General features: G+C 35.8%; 1 protein-coding gene across 4 annotated transcripts in view; it reads left to right on the top strand.

The window, feature by feature from the left end:
- Positions 1-19,453, top strand: part of ptprga (protein tyrosine phosphatase receptor type Ga) — a 251,466-nt gene that overhangs the window by 224,332 nt on the left and 7,681 nt on the right. For all 4 annotated transcript variants that reach the window (XM_058790918.1, XM_058790916.1, XM_058790915.1 and 1 more), the window contains 14 exons: positions 453-544; positions 5,220-5,311; positions 10,222-10,318; positions 11,605-11,687; positions 11,774-11,908; positions 12,013-12,147; positions 14,612-14,784; positions 14,886-15,021; positions 15,110-15,256; positions 16,006-16,099; positions 16,593-16,669; positions 17,071-17,199; positions 17,430-17,576; positions 18,980-19,122. In XM_058790918.1, the coding sequence (XP_058646901.1) occupies positions 453-544; positions 5,220-5,311; positions 10,222-10,318; positions 11,605-11,687; positions 11,774-11,908; positions 12,013-12,147; positions 14,612-14,784; positions 14,886-15,021; positions 15,110-15,256; positions 16,006-16,099; positions 16,593-16,669; positions 17,071-17,199; positions 17,430-17,576; positions 18,980-19,122 (1,680 nt within the window). The remainder of the gene's footprint in view (positions 1-452; positions 545-5,219; positions 5,312-10,221; positions 10,319-11,604; positions 11,688-11,773; positions 11,909-12,012; positions 12,148-14,611; positions 14,785-14,885; positions 15,022-15,109; positions 15,257-16,005; positions 16,100-16,592; positions 16,670-17,070; positions 17,200-17,429; positions 17,577-18,979; positions 19,123-19,453) is intronic.

The raw sequence follows: 19,453 nt of genomic DNA, 5'->3' as shown, positions 1-19,453 counted from the left end.
CTCAGTTTCAAATTTCTATTACTTATTTTCTGATGTGGAACACAAAAGGAGGAGTTTAGCAGAATGTTCAAGCTGTTCTTTCTCTACAGAGGATAAGGACTAAGGAATGGACAAAAATGGCCCCATAAAACTCATAAAAGACTGTTCGGACAGTTTGCTATAAAATAACTGCTTTTGTATTCCACATAATACAAGTCATACAGGTTTGTAAACACAGTTTTCCTTTTTTGCATGTGTATTGACGCTCTACAAAGTGTTTGAAGTATAAGGCTGTAAACTCTGTTTGGAGTGTTTGATTTGCTCTTTGAAGAGAAGGTTCAAAGTTCATCTTGATCCTGTCATATATACGCAACAGCATGTGTGTTTACTCTTGTTACCTAAACCACGCCTCATAGAAACTCTAAAGCAGTGTTGAACGGCCATTACATCACTTGACTGTCTCTCTTTCACAGGAGGTGTTTCCAAACAGCTCATTTCTACGTCGAAGACAGTAACTCGCCCAGAGTTGTGCCTAATGAGAGCATCCCAGTCATCCCAATCCCAGGTAGGGGATTTCTAACAGATCTCAGATCAGTCAAACACTTACATATGACCTAAAGACACACTCCACTCTGATCCAGTGTCAAGTGCGGAAGAAGTCATAGATAACAGGTGCTTTGATATGATCTAATGTCAATATAGTGATATGAAACATTGTATGCATGTGTCTTTCTTGCTTACTTTGCGTTATGGGTAAAAGGTTGGATTACATAACATTTTTAACAGTGCAAAGATTGAACAAAGCTGTGGATGTCTTCTCAGCGTGTGTTTGTGTGGAATAGACTCTTAACTCTGCACTCTCTACAGACTGTTATTCTGTGTTATTAGTGTAGAATCTAAAAATCCATTGCTGCATTGATTCTGACATGAAGTGGCTCTAATCAAGTTTTCAGCTTCTGGGAGACTGGGAGGAAAACAGCTGTGTTCACAAACATGAGGCACAGGGTGTAGCACCACCTTTTTGTTGATTTCATATGTTTTTTTTTTTTTTGATTGTTTGTTTCTCCTCCTGTTGTTTTCTCATATTTTATGGCATGGGTATACTTCATTTCCTGTGTTCCACTTCATCTTGTGCATAGCCTTGTTCGCACAGTTTTCAAAGTATACTTAATTGCGGATGAGCGTGAACAGATGAATTCAACACATGTGCAGTACCGTCTATCGGACTCATTTGGTCTCAGCATTCACTTCGTGTCTACCTTGTTGTATGCAGACTGTCCGCGCAGACACTTTTGAAAACAAAAATTATGTCACATAGACCATAGCAGAACTCAAGACACTTTGGCATTAAGTATTAGACTTCTTCCCACACCATGTGCAACAAGCACATGGTGAATAATACGTCAAATTCTACTATTTACTTTTCTAAATGATCAATATTATGAAATGATAAAAAAAATCCCCTAGACTTCCATTGAAGGAATAGCAACCACCCAGAACACCCTAGCAATGCCTGACAACCACCAACAACACCCTAGAAACTGCCTAGCAACACCCTAGCACCCAACAACAACACCTGAGCAACGACCTGGTTAGTAAAGCTCTAGCAACCACCTAGTAAAGTCCTGAGAACCACCCACAACACCCTAGCAACCGTTTAGTAACACCATAGCAACTACTCGTAACATTCCAGCAACCATCAAGCAAAGACGTAGCAATCATCCCCAACACCCCATAAAGTGGTGACACACTTTTAACACCCTGATAAACCACCCATAGCACCCTAGCAACCTATTAGCAATATCTTAGCAAAACATTTAGAATACTTCAGCAACCACATCCTCAAAACCCCATCAGTACCCTGGCAACCAAACCACAGCACCATATTAACAAAGTCTCTTTAAGACAAGTCATGTCACTCGGCAGCCATCTTTGATACGCCTCTCGGGCATCCAAGTGCAGCTCCTATCTCTTTGAGTGGGGAAACATCAAATTCTCCAAAACTGTTCACTAAGCTTACAATTAAATTTCATATTTGAAATCCCCAAAGAAATCTGACAACAACTGTATCATAAATGTTGTTTCTTTTGCTCAAATAGCATTATAAAAAGCTTATTTTTCAGACTAGATCAGCCAGTGCGCATGCGCAGTTCTAAGCGCACATCTCAAAACGCTGACTGTTTCTATAGCAACCGGGACTTCTAACGGCAGCTGCAGTGACGCGTTGACTTTACCGATTAGTGATTGGCTCTTTCATTCAGAAGGCGGGGCTTCCTGCGATTGAGCGGCCATATTGAGCGTTGCATTTTTCCCCATTCAAAACTATATGAGTGGCACGTCTTGGGTATTCTATAGTCTTTGATATTAATGCCCTAGCAATCACCTAGCAATGCCCTGACAACCACCAACAACACCTAAGAAACTACCTAGCTAACAACATCCTGGAAGCCATCAAGCGATGTCCTGACAACCACCTGCAACTACCGACAACATCCTAGGAGCCTCTAGCAGCCATTTAGAACTCTCCAGGCAAGAACCACCAAGCAAAGACCTAGAAACATCTGCAACACCCCATAAACACCCCAGCAACCACCAACAACGCCCGAGCAACTGCCTGGCTGGAAAAGCCCTAGCAACCACTTAAACATATCCTGGAAACCACTTAAATATATCCTGGCAAGCATTCAGAACATGCCAGCAACCACCACAGAAAGGCCTAGCAGCCATCCACAACACCCTGACAACCATCAACATCACCCAAGCAACTGCTTGGCCAGCAATGCTCTGACAGCCACCTATCAATATCCTAATAATCACCCATGACACCCAGGCAACTGTCTGGCTAGAAACGCCCGGGAAACCAGCTAATAATGTCCTAACACCCAAAAAACTACCTGGCTAGCAACACCATGGCAACCACCTAACAACATCCTAAAAACCACCCAAATTATGAAGCAACTACTGGACTACCGACGCCTTGGCAACTACCTAGAAATGTCCTCACACCTACCTGCAACTACTCGAGACATCCTAGGAATGCCCTAGCAACCACTCAGAACATTATAGCAAAGACCTAGCAACCAGTGATGAATAATTAGTTTGGAATGGTGTTCCTGTTTTGTTAATTAGGTGATTTTCTGGAATGGCTGGCCATGCTATGTTTACTGTAAGCTGGATCTGATGAGTATGCGCTACTCTGAAGAGTTTGTTGAATATAGACACAGTAGCTGTTTGAGGAAATGTGGCCCTGTCAGGGTCTGCGCAGTTAACAGAGAAGACAAGTGCTGTTTATCTTGACCATCCACATGTACACACACACTTTTACACGCATACACATTAGCCATTAAGGTTAGAGCCAAGAAAACGGCTTCATCTGACTGGCCTGTATCTCACATTGGCTCGTTGCCGTTGTGTGTGTGGGTAAATCATTAGCGGAGAGCCTAGCGGAACAGAAGCGAACAGTGTGTGATTTTCAGGGTCTGAAGGTTTCAGGTCTGGGTTAGTCAGTGTAGTGGAACTCATATCTTAATGCAACAAGAGCCATTGATTTGCTCAGGCTTTTCCATAAGCACTTCATTGGAAGCAATTTTCATTGTTACACTGTGGCACGGCTCACAATAACGGTGGCACAGTGCCCTCGATCCAATTTGGGCATCTGTGTTCCAGCTTGGCGAGGGCTGGCCTCGGTATTTACAAAGATCCATTTAGTGTGGGCAGCAGCCTCTCTCTCCGCTGGCTCCGGCTCATATGGCGCTTCAAGTTGACTGTCCTTTCAAACATGGACGCTTTCCTGCTAAATAGGGCCTTCAGTTTCTGGCTGAATTTCCCAGTTAGTTTTTGGCATCCGTGGGTGCCAAAATTTGTTTGTTAGCTGTATTCAGTTGTAGGCGTTTTAGGATAAAGACAGAAGGTGCGTGGATCGCCTTTTATTAGTGTCAGAAGCTTTAGATAGTGTTGGGCTCGGGTCATGGAAATGTAAGTTGTCGAAAGTTTTTTTTTCATTGAATTATTATACACTACTGTTCAAAAAATTGAGGTTAGTAATATATTTATAGATATTTTTCTAGATGTATAGCATATTTATAATGTTACAAAATAAATGCAATTAAAAGAATCTTGGAGGAAATGCATTACATTTTTCACAAAAAAATATATTATGCCGCACAACTGTTTTAAACAATAATAGTAAGTTAATAAGTTAAGATAAAATTAGAGCATATTAGAATGATTTCTGAAGGATCTGAAGTAATGGCTGCTGAAAATTCAGCTTTGTATCACAGGGATAAATTACATTTTAAAATATATTCACATAGAAAACAGTTAGCTATTTTAAAATTCTAAGAATATTTCACAATATTATTGTTTTTACAGTTGTTGTTTTTTTTTTAAATAAATACAGTCTTGTTAAGCGTAAGAGATTAAATATTATATTAAATTATATTATAGTCGTAATTAGTATAGAAATTAGTAACCATACTTTTAGTAAATATATAGTTATTAAATTTTAATTATATGTTCATTATAATTCTATATTTTAGTTGGTAGTTGCAATTACAGGCTTTTTTCAGTCTTGATTTTAAAAATCAAGCTTTGTAGCATTATTGGTTTGTGTGCGTGTGTGTATGTGTGTGTATTTGGGTACTTTTGTTTTTATTTTTCTCTTTACAAATTTATTTGTGTGTATTTATTTAGCCAGATTTGAGTGACAGTTTGTCGGCTTATTGTGTGTCTGTCAGTTGGAGAGTGTGAATCTGGCCAGTCTTGATGTTCACCATGATTGAAATTGAACCTTGATCCTTCATTCATCCTCTTAGGCTCCTCATAGTCGACACATCGAACCGTTGATTATCTAATCAGACAGTCAACCAATCAAAGCACAGTAGCTACCGTTAAGAAGGATCACCGTACCAGCTCTGGAAATACTTGTGTGCTATACTTTTGCTGGCGTAAGGTGCAGTTATGAATGTTTAATCAAAAATAAAATAATTATAAAACAGTAATATTAATTATAGTAATAGCTGTATTTAAAAAATTATCCCAAATGAAATGTCACTGTTAAGGATTGCAGGTTTTAATATTGGAAAGTCAAAAAATGTTATATTTTTAACAGGTTTACTATCATTGGCTCAGTGAGGTTGATTAGCTTCTACGGCGTCTTCTTTGTGATATTTCCTATTTTATGGTTTTCTCAAGATAAGACAACAAAAGGGCGGATACATCTCTTTTTTTCTCTGTTTCAGATGATATGGAGGCCATCCCTGTTAAACAATTTATCAAGCATGTATCAGAACTCTACTCCAACAACCAACACGGCTTCTCAGAAGAGTTTGAGGTAAGATCTTCACACACACACACACACACACACTCTTTACAGGCGTATATCCCGTCTCTATAAGTCTTCCCTCTCAGCAAACTCCCTCAGACTTTTGTAAACACAAGCAGGTCTTGTCTCATGTGGCTCCCCCGGCCTCTCTGCAGTGGTTCTGTTGACAGGTTCTGGTGTCTGTCTGTGAACAGCTGGGTCGGGATCCCTCCGCGGATGTTTGTTATTTCTGGCAGGTGGCCGTACAGGACAAGCCAGTTGAACTCAGCCTGTGTCAGAATGAATTAGGCCATCTGAACGTTGTCTTTTTTCACACCAAGTTTTTTGGACTCTCTCTGATGTGTGTGTGTTAGTGTGGCACAGAAGCCAGAAAACCACAACAACATTCTGTCAAACTAATGTGACGACAGTTTGTAGGAGGATGAGTTGTAATTGACTATCCATTGGGTCTTGGGCCGCAGCGTCTGCTTGTGCTGTCAGTGGCACAGCTGAATGTCAATGAACGATCTGAGATGTTTAACCCCTGATGATCACCTGAAGGTCAGAGAAGCATGTACACAACACACACACACACACACACACACATGCTTGGTTTTATGTGTCCTCTGTGGAACAGGGTTCTGAAATGTTCAGACCTTTGGCTGTGCCAACATTACAGATGTTTTTCTTAGATTCTCAAGCTGTTATCAAGCTGAATGAGGGACCACAAAACAGTATTACCGTTTATATATTTCCTTTTTTATTTGCCTTATTTGTTGCCTTTTACATTTTATTTTACGCAAATAAAAATTGAACAAGGGTCCAAGATTATATGGGGCAAAAATACCCCTGAAATATCTGAATTTTTTATTTGTAAAATCTCTTTTTATTTTATTTTATGCGTAAGTTATGCAGATATTACACAAATCTATGACCCTGCTAAGTCCAAGTAGTTTTTAGTTCAAATAGTTTTTCAAGCCATTGCTGATAAATATGTAGACAACATGGAGCAGTATCTTATTACAAATAAATGAATCTTATAATAAAAACAATAAAAATGAAAACCATTGTATATTCAAAGACTCATTTTGGGAGTTTACTTGAATAAATTAAAAATAAATATAATATTTAACAGCATGTTCTGTTAGGTAAAAATAAATAAATAAAAAATATCATAAAAATTAATATTTTTATTTCATTCATTCTGATAGCCAGCTGCTCATTTTGGGTCAATTCGCTTGAATAGTCATCCATTTCTTATATTTTTTATTTATATGATTTTTTTTTTTTTTTACACCATTTTCTTTTTTTAATCTTTTTCATGTTTGATACCTTCCACCGGAAGAACTATTTTCAAAGTATGTTAAATTACAGTTTTTTTTTCACCTGCTTACACACAAAATCTTTACTTGTCACATAATTTTGATTTCTTCAAATTTTCTGACACTCAAACACCAGAACCACACACCAAATCTGCAAAACCATACACTAATATTCGGCCTTTGACTCAGTTTTCAATTTCACACTTTTTGCGAAACACAACACACAAAAAACTAACAGGAATTAATATTATGGCAAAGGTGTTTGCAAATGTTTGCTTTTGACATGTGTTTGTGATATTTTGAATGCAGTGCTTCATTTTGCAAGAGATGTGAGGTATTTAGCATTTTGTGTGTGCAATTATTGGATTTGTGTATAAAGTTTGGGGGAAAAAAAGAGTTACAGTTTGTTATCAGAATATCCAAATTTAATGACAGCATTGAATTTTTTTTTTTTTTGCTACAAATACATTTGTGAGTGTAGAACACTGTGTGAATGTAGCCCATGTCATGATGCAAAGGAAAATCTTTCAATTTAGTTTCAAAGTAGGTCTCCTACTTTCCTTCCTTCAGAGGAGAGAATGAGAGGAGGAGAGAAGGGGAGGCGTGTGGGTCACTAAGGTTCTTCTGAGGGCCTCCTTTGGCCTCTTTGTTCCACAGTGGCTTGATTGGCACAGGGAAGTGCATGCCTCTGAAAGTGTGTGTGTCTTGATGGACATTGGGAAGTGGTTCCAAGGGGGGTTTCTGGTGCTGTTTCCCTTCAATGGATTCCTCTGTGGTTCCTATCCCTTCACTCTCGCCTCCACTACTTGAGCAGAGAAAAAGCGGGACGACAGCCGAGCCGAAACCCCTTTTGGACAGAGCCCTCCAGGCCCCTGACAAGTGGCTTTGTGCAGCCTGGGCCGAAAAAAAAAAAAGCACTGGCTCGGGTGGCAGTGATCATGGGAGCCAGGGAGAAGAGGAAGGGTATTGGCTAGGCCTGGACAGGCACAGGGATTATGTGCGCCCCGGGTATGAGTTTTTTAGGGGGGAATAAAGAAAAGCGACTGAAAGGGAAAAAAGAAGAGGACACTTGGAGAAGTTTGCCATTCAGCTGAAAGCAAGAGAAGAGTGAAGGGAGAACGCCAGAGAGGAAGACAGATCAGAGTCTGAGAAGAATAGTGAACAACAGGTTTATTTACTTTTTTCCTATAAGTCTTTTTAAAGAAATAGTTGAAAATTGAATCACCCTTTTGCCTTCTGAGGTGTAGATTAGTTTGTTTTTTCCATCAGAACAGATTTGGAGAAATGTAGCATTACATCTCTTGCTCACCAATGGATGCTCTGCAGTGAATGGGTGCCGTCAGAATGAGAATCCAAACAGCTGATAAAAACATCACAGTAATCCACAAGTAATCCACACCACTCCAGTCAATAAGCAGGACTCAAGTGTCTTCTATCCATAACATTGCTTTGACAAAAAATTGTCTCATCTGAATCAGGAGAGAAATATGCACAGCTCAAGCACTTTTCTAAGAGAAAACAGTCCAAACAGTTCTGAACAACTCTCTTGAGAAATAGTGGAATAAAGTTTGCAACATTATAGCAAACAACTAGCAGTGTTCGGTTCTAAGAACATTCTCAAAACATTACCAAACCATACTTGTTTGTTTGTTTGTTTGTTTTGTTAGCCAGAAAAGTTTTCTTTGCAGAAATGTGATGTTCTGTTGGTGCCGATAGCCTTGTGGGCAGCGCGCCGACATATGGCGCAGTTGCGCTTTAGGTGCACCGAGATCAAATCCAGCTTCGTGGACCTTTCCCGATCCCACCCACCCCCCTCTCTCCCACTTGCTTCCTGTCGTATTTCCACTGTCCTGTCATGAAAAATGCAAAAACTCAACAAAAAAAGGAGTGTTCTTTCAATGTTTGCGGAATTTTTCCCTAATAGCTTGAAAAAAATAAGTATAATGACTGTACAACTGATTTGAATTATACCTTATATATAACTTATACCGATGTGATTAAACCTAAGCGTTTAATTTAAGGCTTAAACTTAAGTTTTTACGTTGAAATAGGTGGACATTTTTTGACAGTGAAATTAATAAAAATAAGCCAAGCACAATCAACCATCATATGGAGAATTAAGTTAATATGTAAGACTGAATTGTGTAAGATTTCCTAAAGCATGTCAATCACTGTACCATAATAACTGTACCAGATTTTACTTTTCCTCACCAAATAACAACCACTTTAACTTAATCTAAGGTTTTTAAAATGGCTTTTAAAATATGACATTGTACTTATAGATTTGTAGGGAAAAAAATATATAAACATGTATGTGCAAGATAACATTATGTACATTTTGTGACACTGAATTGTACAGTTTAACGGGAACAGGAGCTCCCATTTGGTCAGTACAGTAAACAAAACCGTCTTAACATCATGTTCCTTTAGTTAAAGAGAATCTGCTCTCAAGGGTGCACTTGACTTTTAGCCTCCACGTCCTGCTCATCCTCTTGATTTTTTCCTTTTCACAATCAACTGCAAAGTTGCATTCACAATTCCTAATGCAATTTGTTTTTTGTTCAATGCACTTTTTAACTCAAGGAAGTAAAATGGGTTTCTAGATGGGTTGTTCATGAAAAACTCTGGACTGTCCTCTCATAAATGTTGACTTACCCTGCGATGTTCTGTGAAGTATCAGCTCTTTGGTCTTCTCAGAATGCTGGTGAGGTTAGTTCAGGTGCAGGTAACCAGAAACCACACAGGTGCGTGTGCGTGAATGAGAGACTTATTGAAAACAGGCCCTGGCAGATTTTCAAACGTCTTGTGGTTTTAAACAAGCTTGTCCACACACTCTCCAAACACACAACCAGCCAATTCTTATGTTCCGAACATCTCAACATCTTTGTTGTATGCTGTTAATAGAATGTGTCAAGTGCTTGTGAGAGATCTGTTAACAGCCTCAGGATGTTAGCTCTGCTGAAGCTGCTGTACGTGCTTGCATGCAAATTAAAGACAGTATTTGTGGTAATGCACAGCAGTTGTGTATAATAATGTATGTCATATGTAAAATATATGAAAATCATTGTATTAAATAAGAAAATAAAACTAAATTACAGTTAACCAAAACAGCAGATAAAACAGAAAACAAATTCTATATCTGTTCAAAATTAATATATATTGTGTATAAGAAATTGGTTAAATTGACTCCTTGGGTTCGCTCAGATGTCACATCTTGGTGTAATTCTAAACTCAGATCTAAGTTTTAATTCTCATATTAATAAGGTGATAAAATCTTTTCTTTTTTTTTTTTTCATTTAAGGAACATTGCTAAAATTCAACCTTTTTTAAACCAGAAAGATGCAGAAAAATTAATTCATGCTTTCATTTCAAGTAGACTTGACTGCTGTAATGCCCTTTTTACTGGTCTTCTGGTGATGCAGCCTTCGTAAATTATGTTCCAAAATTATGGAATACATTACCATCAGATATTAGGAAAGTTAGTACACTCTGTATTTTTAAAAGGAAGTCAAAAGTATTTTTCTGGATGTGTTATCTGTTGTGAAAAGGGTTTTTTGTATGAAACTAAATGAAAATGAAATTCACAATGTCTCATCTGTGTGTGTATGTGTGTTGTAGGAAGTGCAGCGCTGCACAGCAGATATGAAGATCACATCAGAACACTCCAATCACCCTGACAACAAGCACAAAAACAGATACATCAACATCATAGCCTGTGAGTCTCGCTTTTTAAAATGCACAGTGGTCCAAAAGTCTAAAACCACCTGTGAAAATGCTTCTGTTTTTATAATGTAGCATTTTTATAAATTACAAATTATATTATCAGCATATGGATTTCAGTTCAAATTTAATTAAACATTTACATAAACTATAGTTCAAAAGTTTTGAGTTAGTACTTTCTTGTTGGAAAGAAATGTATCCTTTTATTCATCAAGGATACATTAAATTGATTAAAAGTGAGAGTTAAGACATTTATAATTTTGCAAAAGATTTCTATTTCAAATGCTGTTCCTTTGAACTGTCTATTCATCAAAGAATCCTGAAAATGTGTACTACAAAAAAAAAAAAAATATATATATATATATATATATATATACAGTATATACACATTAAGAAGAACAAATGGTTTTTAACATTGATTATAATAAAAAAATGTTTCTTTAGCAGCAAATCATCATATGTGACCCTGGAGCACAAAACCAGTCTTAAGTCGCTGGGGTATATTTGTAGCAATAGCCAAAAATACATTGTATGGGTCACAATTATTGATTTTTCTTTTATGCCAAAAATCATTAGGACATTAAGTAAAGATTACGTTCCATGAAGATATTTTGTACATTTCCTACAGTAAATATATCAAAACGTAATTTTTGATTAGTAATATGCATTGCTAAGAATTCATTTGGACAACTTTAAAGGCGATTTTCTCAATATTTAGATTTTTTTGCACCCTCAGATTCCAGATTTTCAAATAGTTGTATCTCGGACAAATATTGTCCGATCCTAACAAACCATACATCAATGGAAAGCTTATTTATTCAGTTTTCAGATGATTTATAAATCTCAATTTTGACAAATTGACCCTTATGACTGGTTTTGTGGTCCAGGGTCACATATTAGAATGATTTCTGAAGGCTCATGTGACTAAAATTTCAGCTTCACAAGGTTTTAAAATAGAAAACAATTATTTTAAATTGTAATAATAAAATATTTCACAATATTACTGTTTTTTTATTATTAGTATTATTATTATGTATTTTGATGCAAATTTCCAGAATTAGGTTTGTCCCCGTTTGCTTTAATGACAGCAGCACTTGAGTTTATTCAAAACCTGATGATCTTGTTATCTAACATGACTTTAAAAATGTTATAAAGAGCATCTTGTGCTTCAGTGAAGGCAATATTTTGTCCAATATTTTGAAATATTATTTACATTTTGAATTGCAGATTTTCAGTGTGGTCTCAAGAGTTTTGTACATTAATCTCTTGTTCTTCCTCCAGATGACCACAGTCGAGTGAAGCTCAGGCCTCTGGCAGGAAAAGACTCTAAACACAGTGACTACATCAATGCCAACTATGTGGATGTGAGTGATGACTGCAGAACACACTTCTGTATACATAATGACTTGACTGTATGTGATGTATATTTCTGTATCTCTGTCCTCTACAGGGCTACAATAAACCCAAGGCCTACATCGCAGCTCAGGGTCCTCTCAAGTCCACATTCGAGGACTTCTGGCGGATGATGTGGGAACAAAACACCGGCATTATAGTCATGATCACTAACCTAGTGGAGAAAGGCAGAGTGAGTTATAACGTCACAACCATTACAGTTTCAGAATCATAAAATAATCATTTGTTTTATATGACCTCTTTAAACTTTGTCCTCTTTTTGTGTGCATCTCACAGAGAAAATGCGACCAGTACTGGCCGATGGAGAACAGCGAGGAATATGGTAATATTGTGGTGACTCTGAAGAGAACCAAAGTAATGGCGTGCTACACACTCCGCATCTTCACCATCAGAAACACCAAAGTAAAGAAGGTAAACACCTTTTTTTTATTTCTCCCCTTACACTTCTGCTTCTCTATTGCTGCTGAATTAAAACAAAAGTACATCAACAAATGGCAAAATGAATGGGATCGATGTACCAGCAACACACTGTATGAAATTAACCCTACTGTGAAAAAAGTAATACAATAAAGTTCTGTTCAGTATGTTTTTTTAAATGCCAGCTAATGACCAACCACATTAAACCAATAAACACACAATGAAAATGGGTCGTTCAACAAAACAGGTGCCATTATATAACATTTATGTGTTAGAAATTACTTTAGCAATGAATAACGGGTGCCAACCTTTATTATTTGTTAATATAGAATATTTTTGAAACACATTAACAAATATCCAATAACTTTTTTTCAATTTTCTTTCATTATTTTTCAACCATTTTTTGAAGTTCACCTTTATTTTTTCTAGATAATTTTAGACGCAGTATATGTAGATTTTAGTTGACAAGTATGTATTGTTAAAACTCTTCATTTATGTTTTGTTTTATTTGTCAGTAGAGTAGATCTTAAAAACTTTATTATTCAGGTTTTATAATTGAGACTGTTTTATAAAAATGTATTTTATCACCTCATTAAAATTGAAAAGGCACCCTTTTCATAAAATGATCCACACAGTCATTGTGCATGGTTTGACCTGCTTTCCTTTACCTGGAAGAAGGATTGTGGCAGGGTTGAGCATTAAAAGCCAGAGGAAGAAATCTTAAGAAGCTTATGCAAGGTCCTGGCCTTCACAGCGTCAGTGAGAGTGATCTGCTCTCTCCGTAAATCTCTTTCATAATACATAGAGCTTTACCGAGGCCACTGGCAGCAAAGAAATAAGGGTCTTTTTATAGCAGCCACTTAGATATGAGTTTAGGTGCCACTTTTTTACAGCAAGGAAAAATTCATGTATGGTAATGTATGGTAAAATAAAATTTAGAAAAATAGAAAGTTGACATGCTTCTGTACAGTACTATCACAAACCTGTGTTATAAATTTGAATGCCAAGGGAGGGTTATGTGAAGATAAGGGGATTGCTTGTGTATTTTTGTGTTTCTTCACCATGAGATACAATTGCATTTGAGTGTGTACTTTTTTTCAGAAAATCTTTGTTCAGCATCTTTGTTTCGCTCTACTTGTCAGGAACAAGGTTTCTGAAAATATCCTCAAAAATAGCAAAACAAAAGTCTTAAAATTGACTTGTGGAATATTATCACTAGTAAAAAAATAAAAATAAATACATGCGTTAAATATTGCAAATATATTCAGGCTCAGTAAATATGCAATCATTGTCACTTTAGAATGAAGCCAGGGTTAAGAAAGCCAGTCCCTGTAGTTTGTTTTGTTTTGTTTTGCTTTGCTTTGTTTTGCTACGCTTTGTTTTGTTTTGCTTTATTTTAATTTACTTTGTTTAGCTGTTTTTTTTTTTTTTTTTACTGTTTTGCTTTGCTTTGCTTTTCTTTGTTTTGCTGTTTTGTTTTGTTTTGTTTTGCTTTGCTTTGTTTTGTTTTGCTTTATTTTAATTTACTTTGTATAGCTGTTTTTTTGTTTTAGTTTTTTGTTGTTTTTCTTTGTTTTGCTTTTCTTTGTTTTGCTTTTCTTTGTTTTGCTTTGTTTTGCTGTTTTGTTTTGTTTTTGTTTGTTTGTTTCGTGCCTTGTTCTTGCTTAATTTATAAAACAGTAGGAGGATATCTTTGCTGTTTTGTATTGTATTGTTTTGTTTTGTTTTGCTTTGCTTTGTTTTGCTTTATTTTAATTTACTTTGTATAGCTGTTTTTTGTTTTGCTGTTTTGCTATTTTGTTTTGCTTTACTTTGTTTTGCTATTTTGTTTTGCTTTGCTTTGCTTTGTTTTGTTTTTGTTTGTTTGTTTTGTGCCTTGTTCTTGCTTAATTTATAAAACAGTAGGAGGATATCTTTGCTGTTTTGTATTGTTTTGTTTTGTTTTGTTTTGTTTTGTTTTGTTTTGTTTTGTTTTGTTTTGTTTTGTTTTGTTTTGTTTTGTTTTGTTTTGTTTTGTTTTGTTTTGCTTTGTTTTGCCTTATTTTAATTTACTTTGTATAGCTGTTTTTTGTTTTGTTGTTTTGCTATTTTGTTTTGCTTTGCTTTGTTTTGCTATTTTGTTTTGCTTTGCTTTGCTTTGTTTTGCTGTTTTATTTTGTTTTTGTTTGTTTGTTTTGTGCCTTGTTCTTGCTTAATTTATAAAATAGTAGGAGGATATCTTTGCTGTTTTGTTTTGTTTTGTTTTGTTTTGTTTTGTTTTGTTTTGTTTTGTTTTGTTTTGTTTTGTTTTGTTTTGTTTTGTTTTGTTTTGTTTTGTTTTGTTTTGCTTTGTTTTGTGTCTTGTTCTGGCTTAATTTATAAAATAGTAGGAGTCTATGTTGTTCTTTGTCCTTTTATGTTGAAGGGGTCACATGTAGTTGTAAAACTTTCATCTATTTGTGTGTGTGTGTGTTTGCAGGGTCAGAAGGGTAACACTAAGGGACGTCAGAGTGAAAGAACAGTTCTGCAGTATCATTACACTCAGTGGCCGGATATGGGTGTCCCTGAATACACGTTACCTGTGCTCACCTTTGTCAGGAAGTCCTCTGCCGCACAGACTTCAGAGATGGGCCCCATGCTTGTACACTGCAGGTAAAAAAGCACACACATGCACACACTTCCAGTGGCTGATTTGATGGCTAAAGAGAGCAATAAACAAACTGTTTTATATGTTATTAATTTGTCTTCTTCAGTGCTGGCGTGGGCAGGACAGGAACTTATATTGTGATTGACAGCATGCTACAGCAGCTGAAAGATAAAGGCTCAGTCAATGTGCTGGGTTTCCTCAAACATATACGAACTCAGAGAAACTACCTTGTCCAAACGGAGGTGAGCCACCAGTCTAAATCTGTCCTGTTTGTTGGTGTTATCTAGCATGTCTCTTTACATCTCTGTTTGTCTGTCTCTGTGTGTTTAGGAGCAGTATATCTTCATCCACGATGCCTTGATGGAAGCCATTCTTGGGAAGGAAACAGAGGTGCCCTCCAATCAGCTGCACAGTTATGTCAACAACATCCTGACGCTGGGCCCAGGGGGCAAAACACGACTGGAGAAGCAGTTCAAGGTGGGGACTATCTCTTTCCTTATGCAAAGTCATTTCGACAAGCAATTTGTCTGCCAGCACTGATTGCAGAACTGCAATGCATGACACATTCTCAGCATATCAGAAGAGATTTGATTTTTAATGCATATTTATGCCGAGAAGAATTTTGAACCATTGAAATTGGTTCACTTTTATCGCTTGTTGCTTTATCATTTCATACTCGGTTAGGACACTATGACTTACAGCCCGAGCTTGACAGGTTCTGTGTGGGTAAAATGTGTGATATGTGGCTTGCTTGAGTTTCATGAGTTTATAAAATATTTTATTGAGCCTTGAAATTCTCACTTTTTATGGTTCTTTTTGGTTCAGCTTCAATACCTGAATATAAATCAACATTTCATTTTATTTGGTAGGCTACAACTGCAGGACATATTTCCTTCCTGGATTTGCAGTACTTAATGTGATGCATATTCTTTTGTTTTGTTTTTAATAAACGTTGGTTAGTTGTTCTTTGTTTTGGTTTTGGTTTTGGTTTTGGTTTTTTTTGTTTTGTTTTGCTTTGCTTTGCTTTGCTTTGCTTTGCTTTGCTTTGCTTTGCTTTGCTTTGTTTTGCTTTGCGTTTTCTTTTGTTTTGTTGAGCCCTGAAATTCAAACTGTTCTTACCCTGCAGTTTGGTAGGCTGCAACCTTGTCAATAGACAAGTTGTCTTATGTGATGTATCATACTACTTTGAAATAAAGAAAAAGTAATTAGTTCTACTTTATGTTCAGTTGGTGACTCAGTGCAATGCAAGATTTGTGGAGTGCTTCAGCGCTCAAAAAGAATGCAACAAGGAGAAGAACCGCAACTCTTCTGTTGTCCCATGTGAGTAACATAACCTAATGTAAATATAATAGCACATCCAATGTATTTATTGTGTATTGTTGAGTAGTTAGTCTGTTTTCTTTTTTATTTATTGTATAATAAAAAAAAAAAAAAAAACTTGCTACGTGTACTGTGTTAGGCTAACTGAGACTTGTCCTAGCACTTGCAAATCATTGCACTTTTGTTGATTTTGATTACTTCCATTGTCCTCATTTGTAAGTTGCTTTGGATAAAAGCGTCTGCTAAATGACTAAATGTAAATTACTAAATGTAGTTATGGTTTACTGTGGTGTGCTGTGGCTATTTTCTTTTCTGGTGAACCTATTTTTAGCTTTTTTTCACATACCTTGGACTTCTATGACAGTTCTTCTAGTATCCAAACTGCAGCACTGCTTTCAAAACTGCGCTTGCAGCACTGTTTGAGCTAATGAGATCACATCACTGACCTGCTCTCTTACTCTGTGTCCTGATTGGCTGTTTTTGTCCCTCTCAGCGGAAAGAGCACGTGTTGGTCTTGCACCGTTGCCTGGGATGAAAGGCACTGATTACATCAATGCATCTTATATAATGGTGAGTTCCCAACACCCCCCCTGCAATTAAACATTAACCTGTACTGAATTTAGCACTCAGTGTTCTGGGGAAAACTTCTGCTTTATGGTCATGAGAGTGAACATTTGTGTTTAATTTTGGTTTTACAGCACCTGTGCACCAGTGCACTTTTTTCAAATAGTATAAAGGGTTTTATTTATGGTTTAAAGATGACAGGTCAATGAGAATCAGGCATTATGAAATTATGCACAAACTTTACATTGTCATTTTGCATTTTTATATACAACTAAGGATACTATTTAATTAACTGAATTTAACTAACTAAAAAGTGAGGATAAATTGAGTCACTTATCTATATGCTGTTGTATACTGAAAGCCAAGAATAATTGATTGCTGCTTTTGTTTATTATACGTACTACTAGGGCTACTACCGGAGCAATGAGTTCATCATTACCCAGCATCCCTTGCCTCATACCACTAAAGATTTCTGGAGGATGATCTGGGACCACAATGCTCAAATCATCGTCATGTTACCAGACAACCAGGGCCTGGTGGGTATTCAAGACTGTATTCAACATCTGCGAAGTTCCTGTTTGTCTTGCGTGATGTCTTGCCTCTAAGGAGGGAAACTCAAGTTAATGTTATAGGCTGTGCTCCTCAAGGTCAGCCGATGTCTTGTTATTGTGGGCAGTGAACTACGGGAATTGGTTGTGAGAGCGGCAGTCTTTCTGAAGGTCTTTAATTACTCAGCATTGATGCTCACTCACGTTTGTTCCCGCAGGCGGAGGATGAGTTTGTGTATTGGCCGAGTCGAGAGGAAGCCATGAACTGTGAGGCGTTTACAGTCACTCTTATCAGTAAAGACAGACTCTGCCTCTCCAGTGAGGAGCAAATCATCATTCATGACTTCATCCTGGAGGCCACACAGGTCTGTCTTTAGAGGGAAAGATTTAGATTCAAACAGCATATAGTATGTAATTAATTATATGTATTTCATCTAATATGGTTGTATTATTTTGAATAATATTATAATATAATTTGTATTATTCCCTGAGGCCACAAATGTCTGATTGTAAACTTTTGGATTTAAACTAGATATGATATATAATGAATTATATAAATTTATGTCATATTTTGTTATCTAATTTTTAAAGATATTGTTCTATAATTTATGTCCCACTTTATATTAGGTGGCCTTAACTACTATGTACTTACATCAACAAATAAGTACAATCTACCTATTGTGTTCATATTGTATTGCAAAACACTTTTGCTGTTATTGAGGTGATATATAGGTAAGGTTAGGGACAAGTTTGGTGGTATGGTGTAAGGGATGGGTCAACAGTGTAATTATAAATGTAATTACAGAAATTAATTACAGATGTAATTACATGCAGGTATTTTTTTAAATATAAATACCATGTAAAAAACATGTATGTACACAGTAAGTGCATTGTACCAAATGATTAATTTAAATGTAAGTGCATAGTAGTTAAGGCCACCTAATATAAAGTGGGACCATAATTTCTATTTATGATAAATATTTAATTACATTTAACAATTTAATATTATTGTATAATTATATTATAGAGAAAGGATCAAATTAAGAATGAAAAAATGAGATTATATTTAAAATATTACATTTATACAATACTTTTCAAAAGTTTTGGTACCGATTTTTGTTTGTTTGTTTGTTTTATGCTCACATAGACTGTATTTATTTAAAAGAAAAACAGCTAAACAGTACAGTAAAAACAGTATTACATTTTTGAACTATTATTACAATTTAAAATCATTTTCAGCATCACTACTTCAGTTTTCAGTGTCACACGATTCTTCATAAATAATTTTAAAATGCTGATTTAATGCTCTAAAAACATTTTAATTAAATTTTTGTATTAATTCTTAAATTATTATTATACATATAACATTCATATTTTCTATTATTGCTGCTTAATATTTTTGTGAAAACTGTGATACATTTTTTTCAAGATTATTTAATGAAAGGCAATTTAATGAAATTTAAATAGAAATATTTTGTAACATTGCAAATGTCTTTATTGTCACTTTTGATCAACTGAATGCATTGTTGCTGAATAATAGTGCTAATATCTTTCTTCTTTTTTTTAAATAAATAAATAAATAAAATTACTGGCCCCAAATTTGTGTACAGTACAGTATAGAAATAAATAGACTATATCGTAGTTTATATAAAAGTTCATAATAATATTATTATAATTATAATAATATTTATATTATAATCTTTTGGTTTAAATAAATTATATAAATAATTTTAAATTATTATCTCTCTCCATTTCTTTTACTTTTTAGGATGATTACGTTTTAGAAGTTCGTCATTTTCAGTGCCCAAAATGGCCAAACCCTGACGCTCCCATTAGCAGCACCTTTGAGCTCATCAATGTCATCAAAGAAGAGGCCATGACCAGAGATGGACCCACTATAGTGCATGACGAGTGAGTAATGCTCTTTTATTACAACCCGAATTCCGGAAATGTTGGGACTTTTTAAAAATTTGAATAAAATGAAAACTAAAAGACTTTCAAATCACATGAGCCAATATTTTATTCACAATAGAACATAGAGAACATAACAAATGTTTAAACTGAGAAAGTTTACAGTTTTATGCACAAAATGAGCTCATTTCAAATTTGATGCCTGCTACAGGTCTCAAAATAGTTGGGACAGGGGCATGTTTACCATGGTGTAGCATCCCCTCTTCTTTTCAAAACAGTTTGAAGACGTCTGGGCATCGAGGTTATGAGTTTCTGGAGTTTTGTTGTTGGA

The sequence above is a fragment of the Onychostoma macrolepis genome, chromosome 11, assembly GCF_012432095.1.
Source record: "Onychostoma macrolepis isolate SWU-2019 chromosome 11, ASM1243209v1, whole genome shotgun sequence".
NCBI lineage: Eukaryota > Metazoa > Chordata > Actinopteri > Cypriniformes > Cyprinidae > Onychostoma > Onychostoma macrolepis.
Note: the sequence above shows the minus strand (reverse complement) of the source record. Positions and strands in the feature narration are given on the sequence as shown.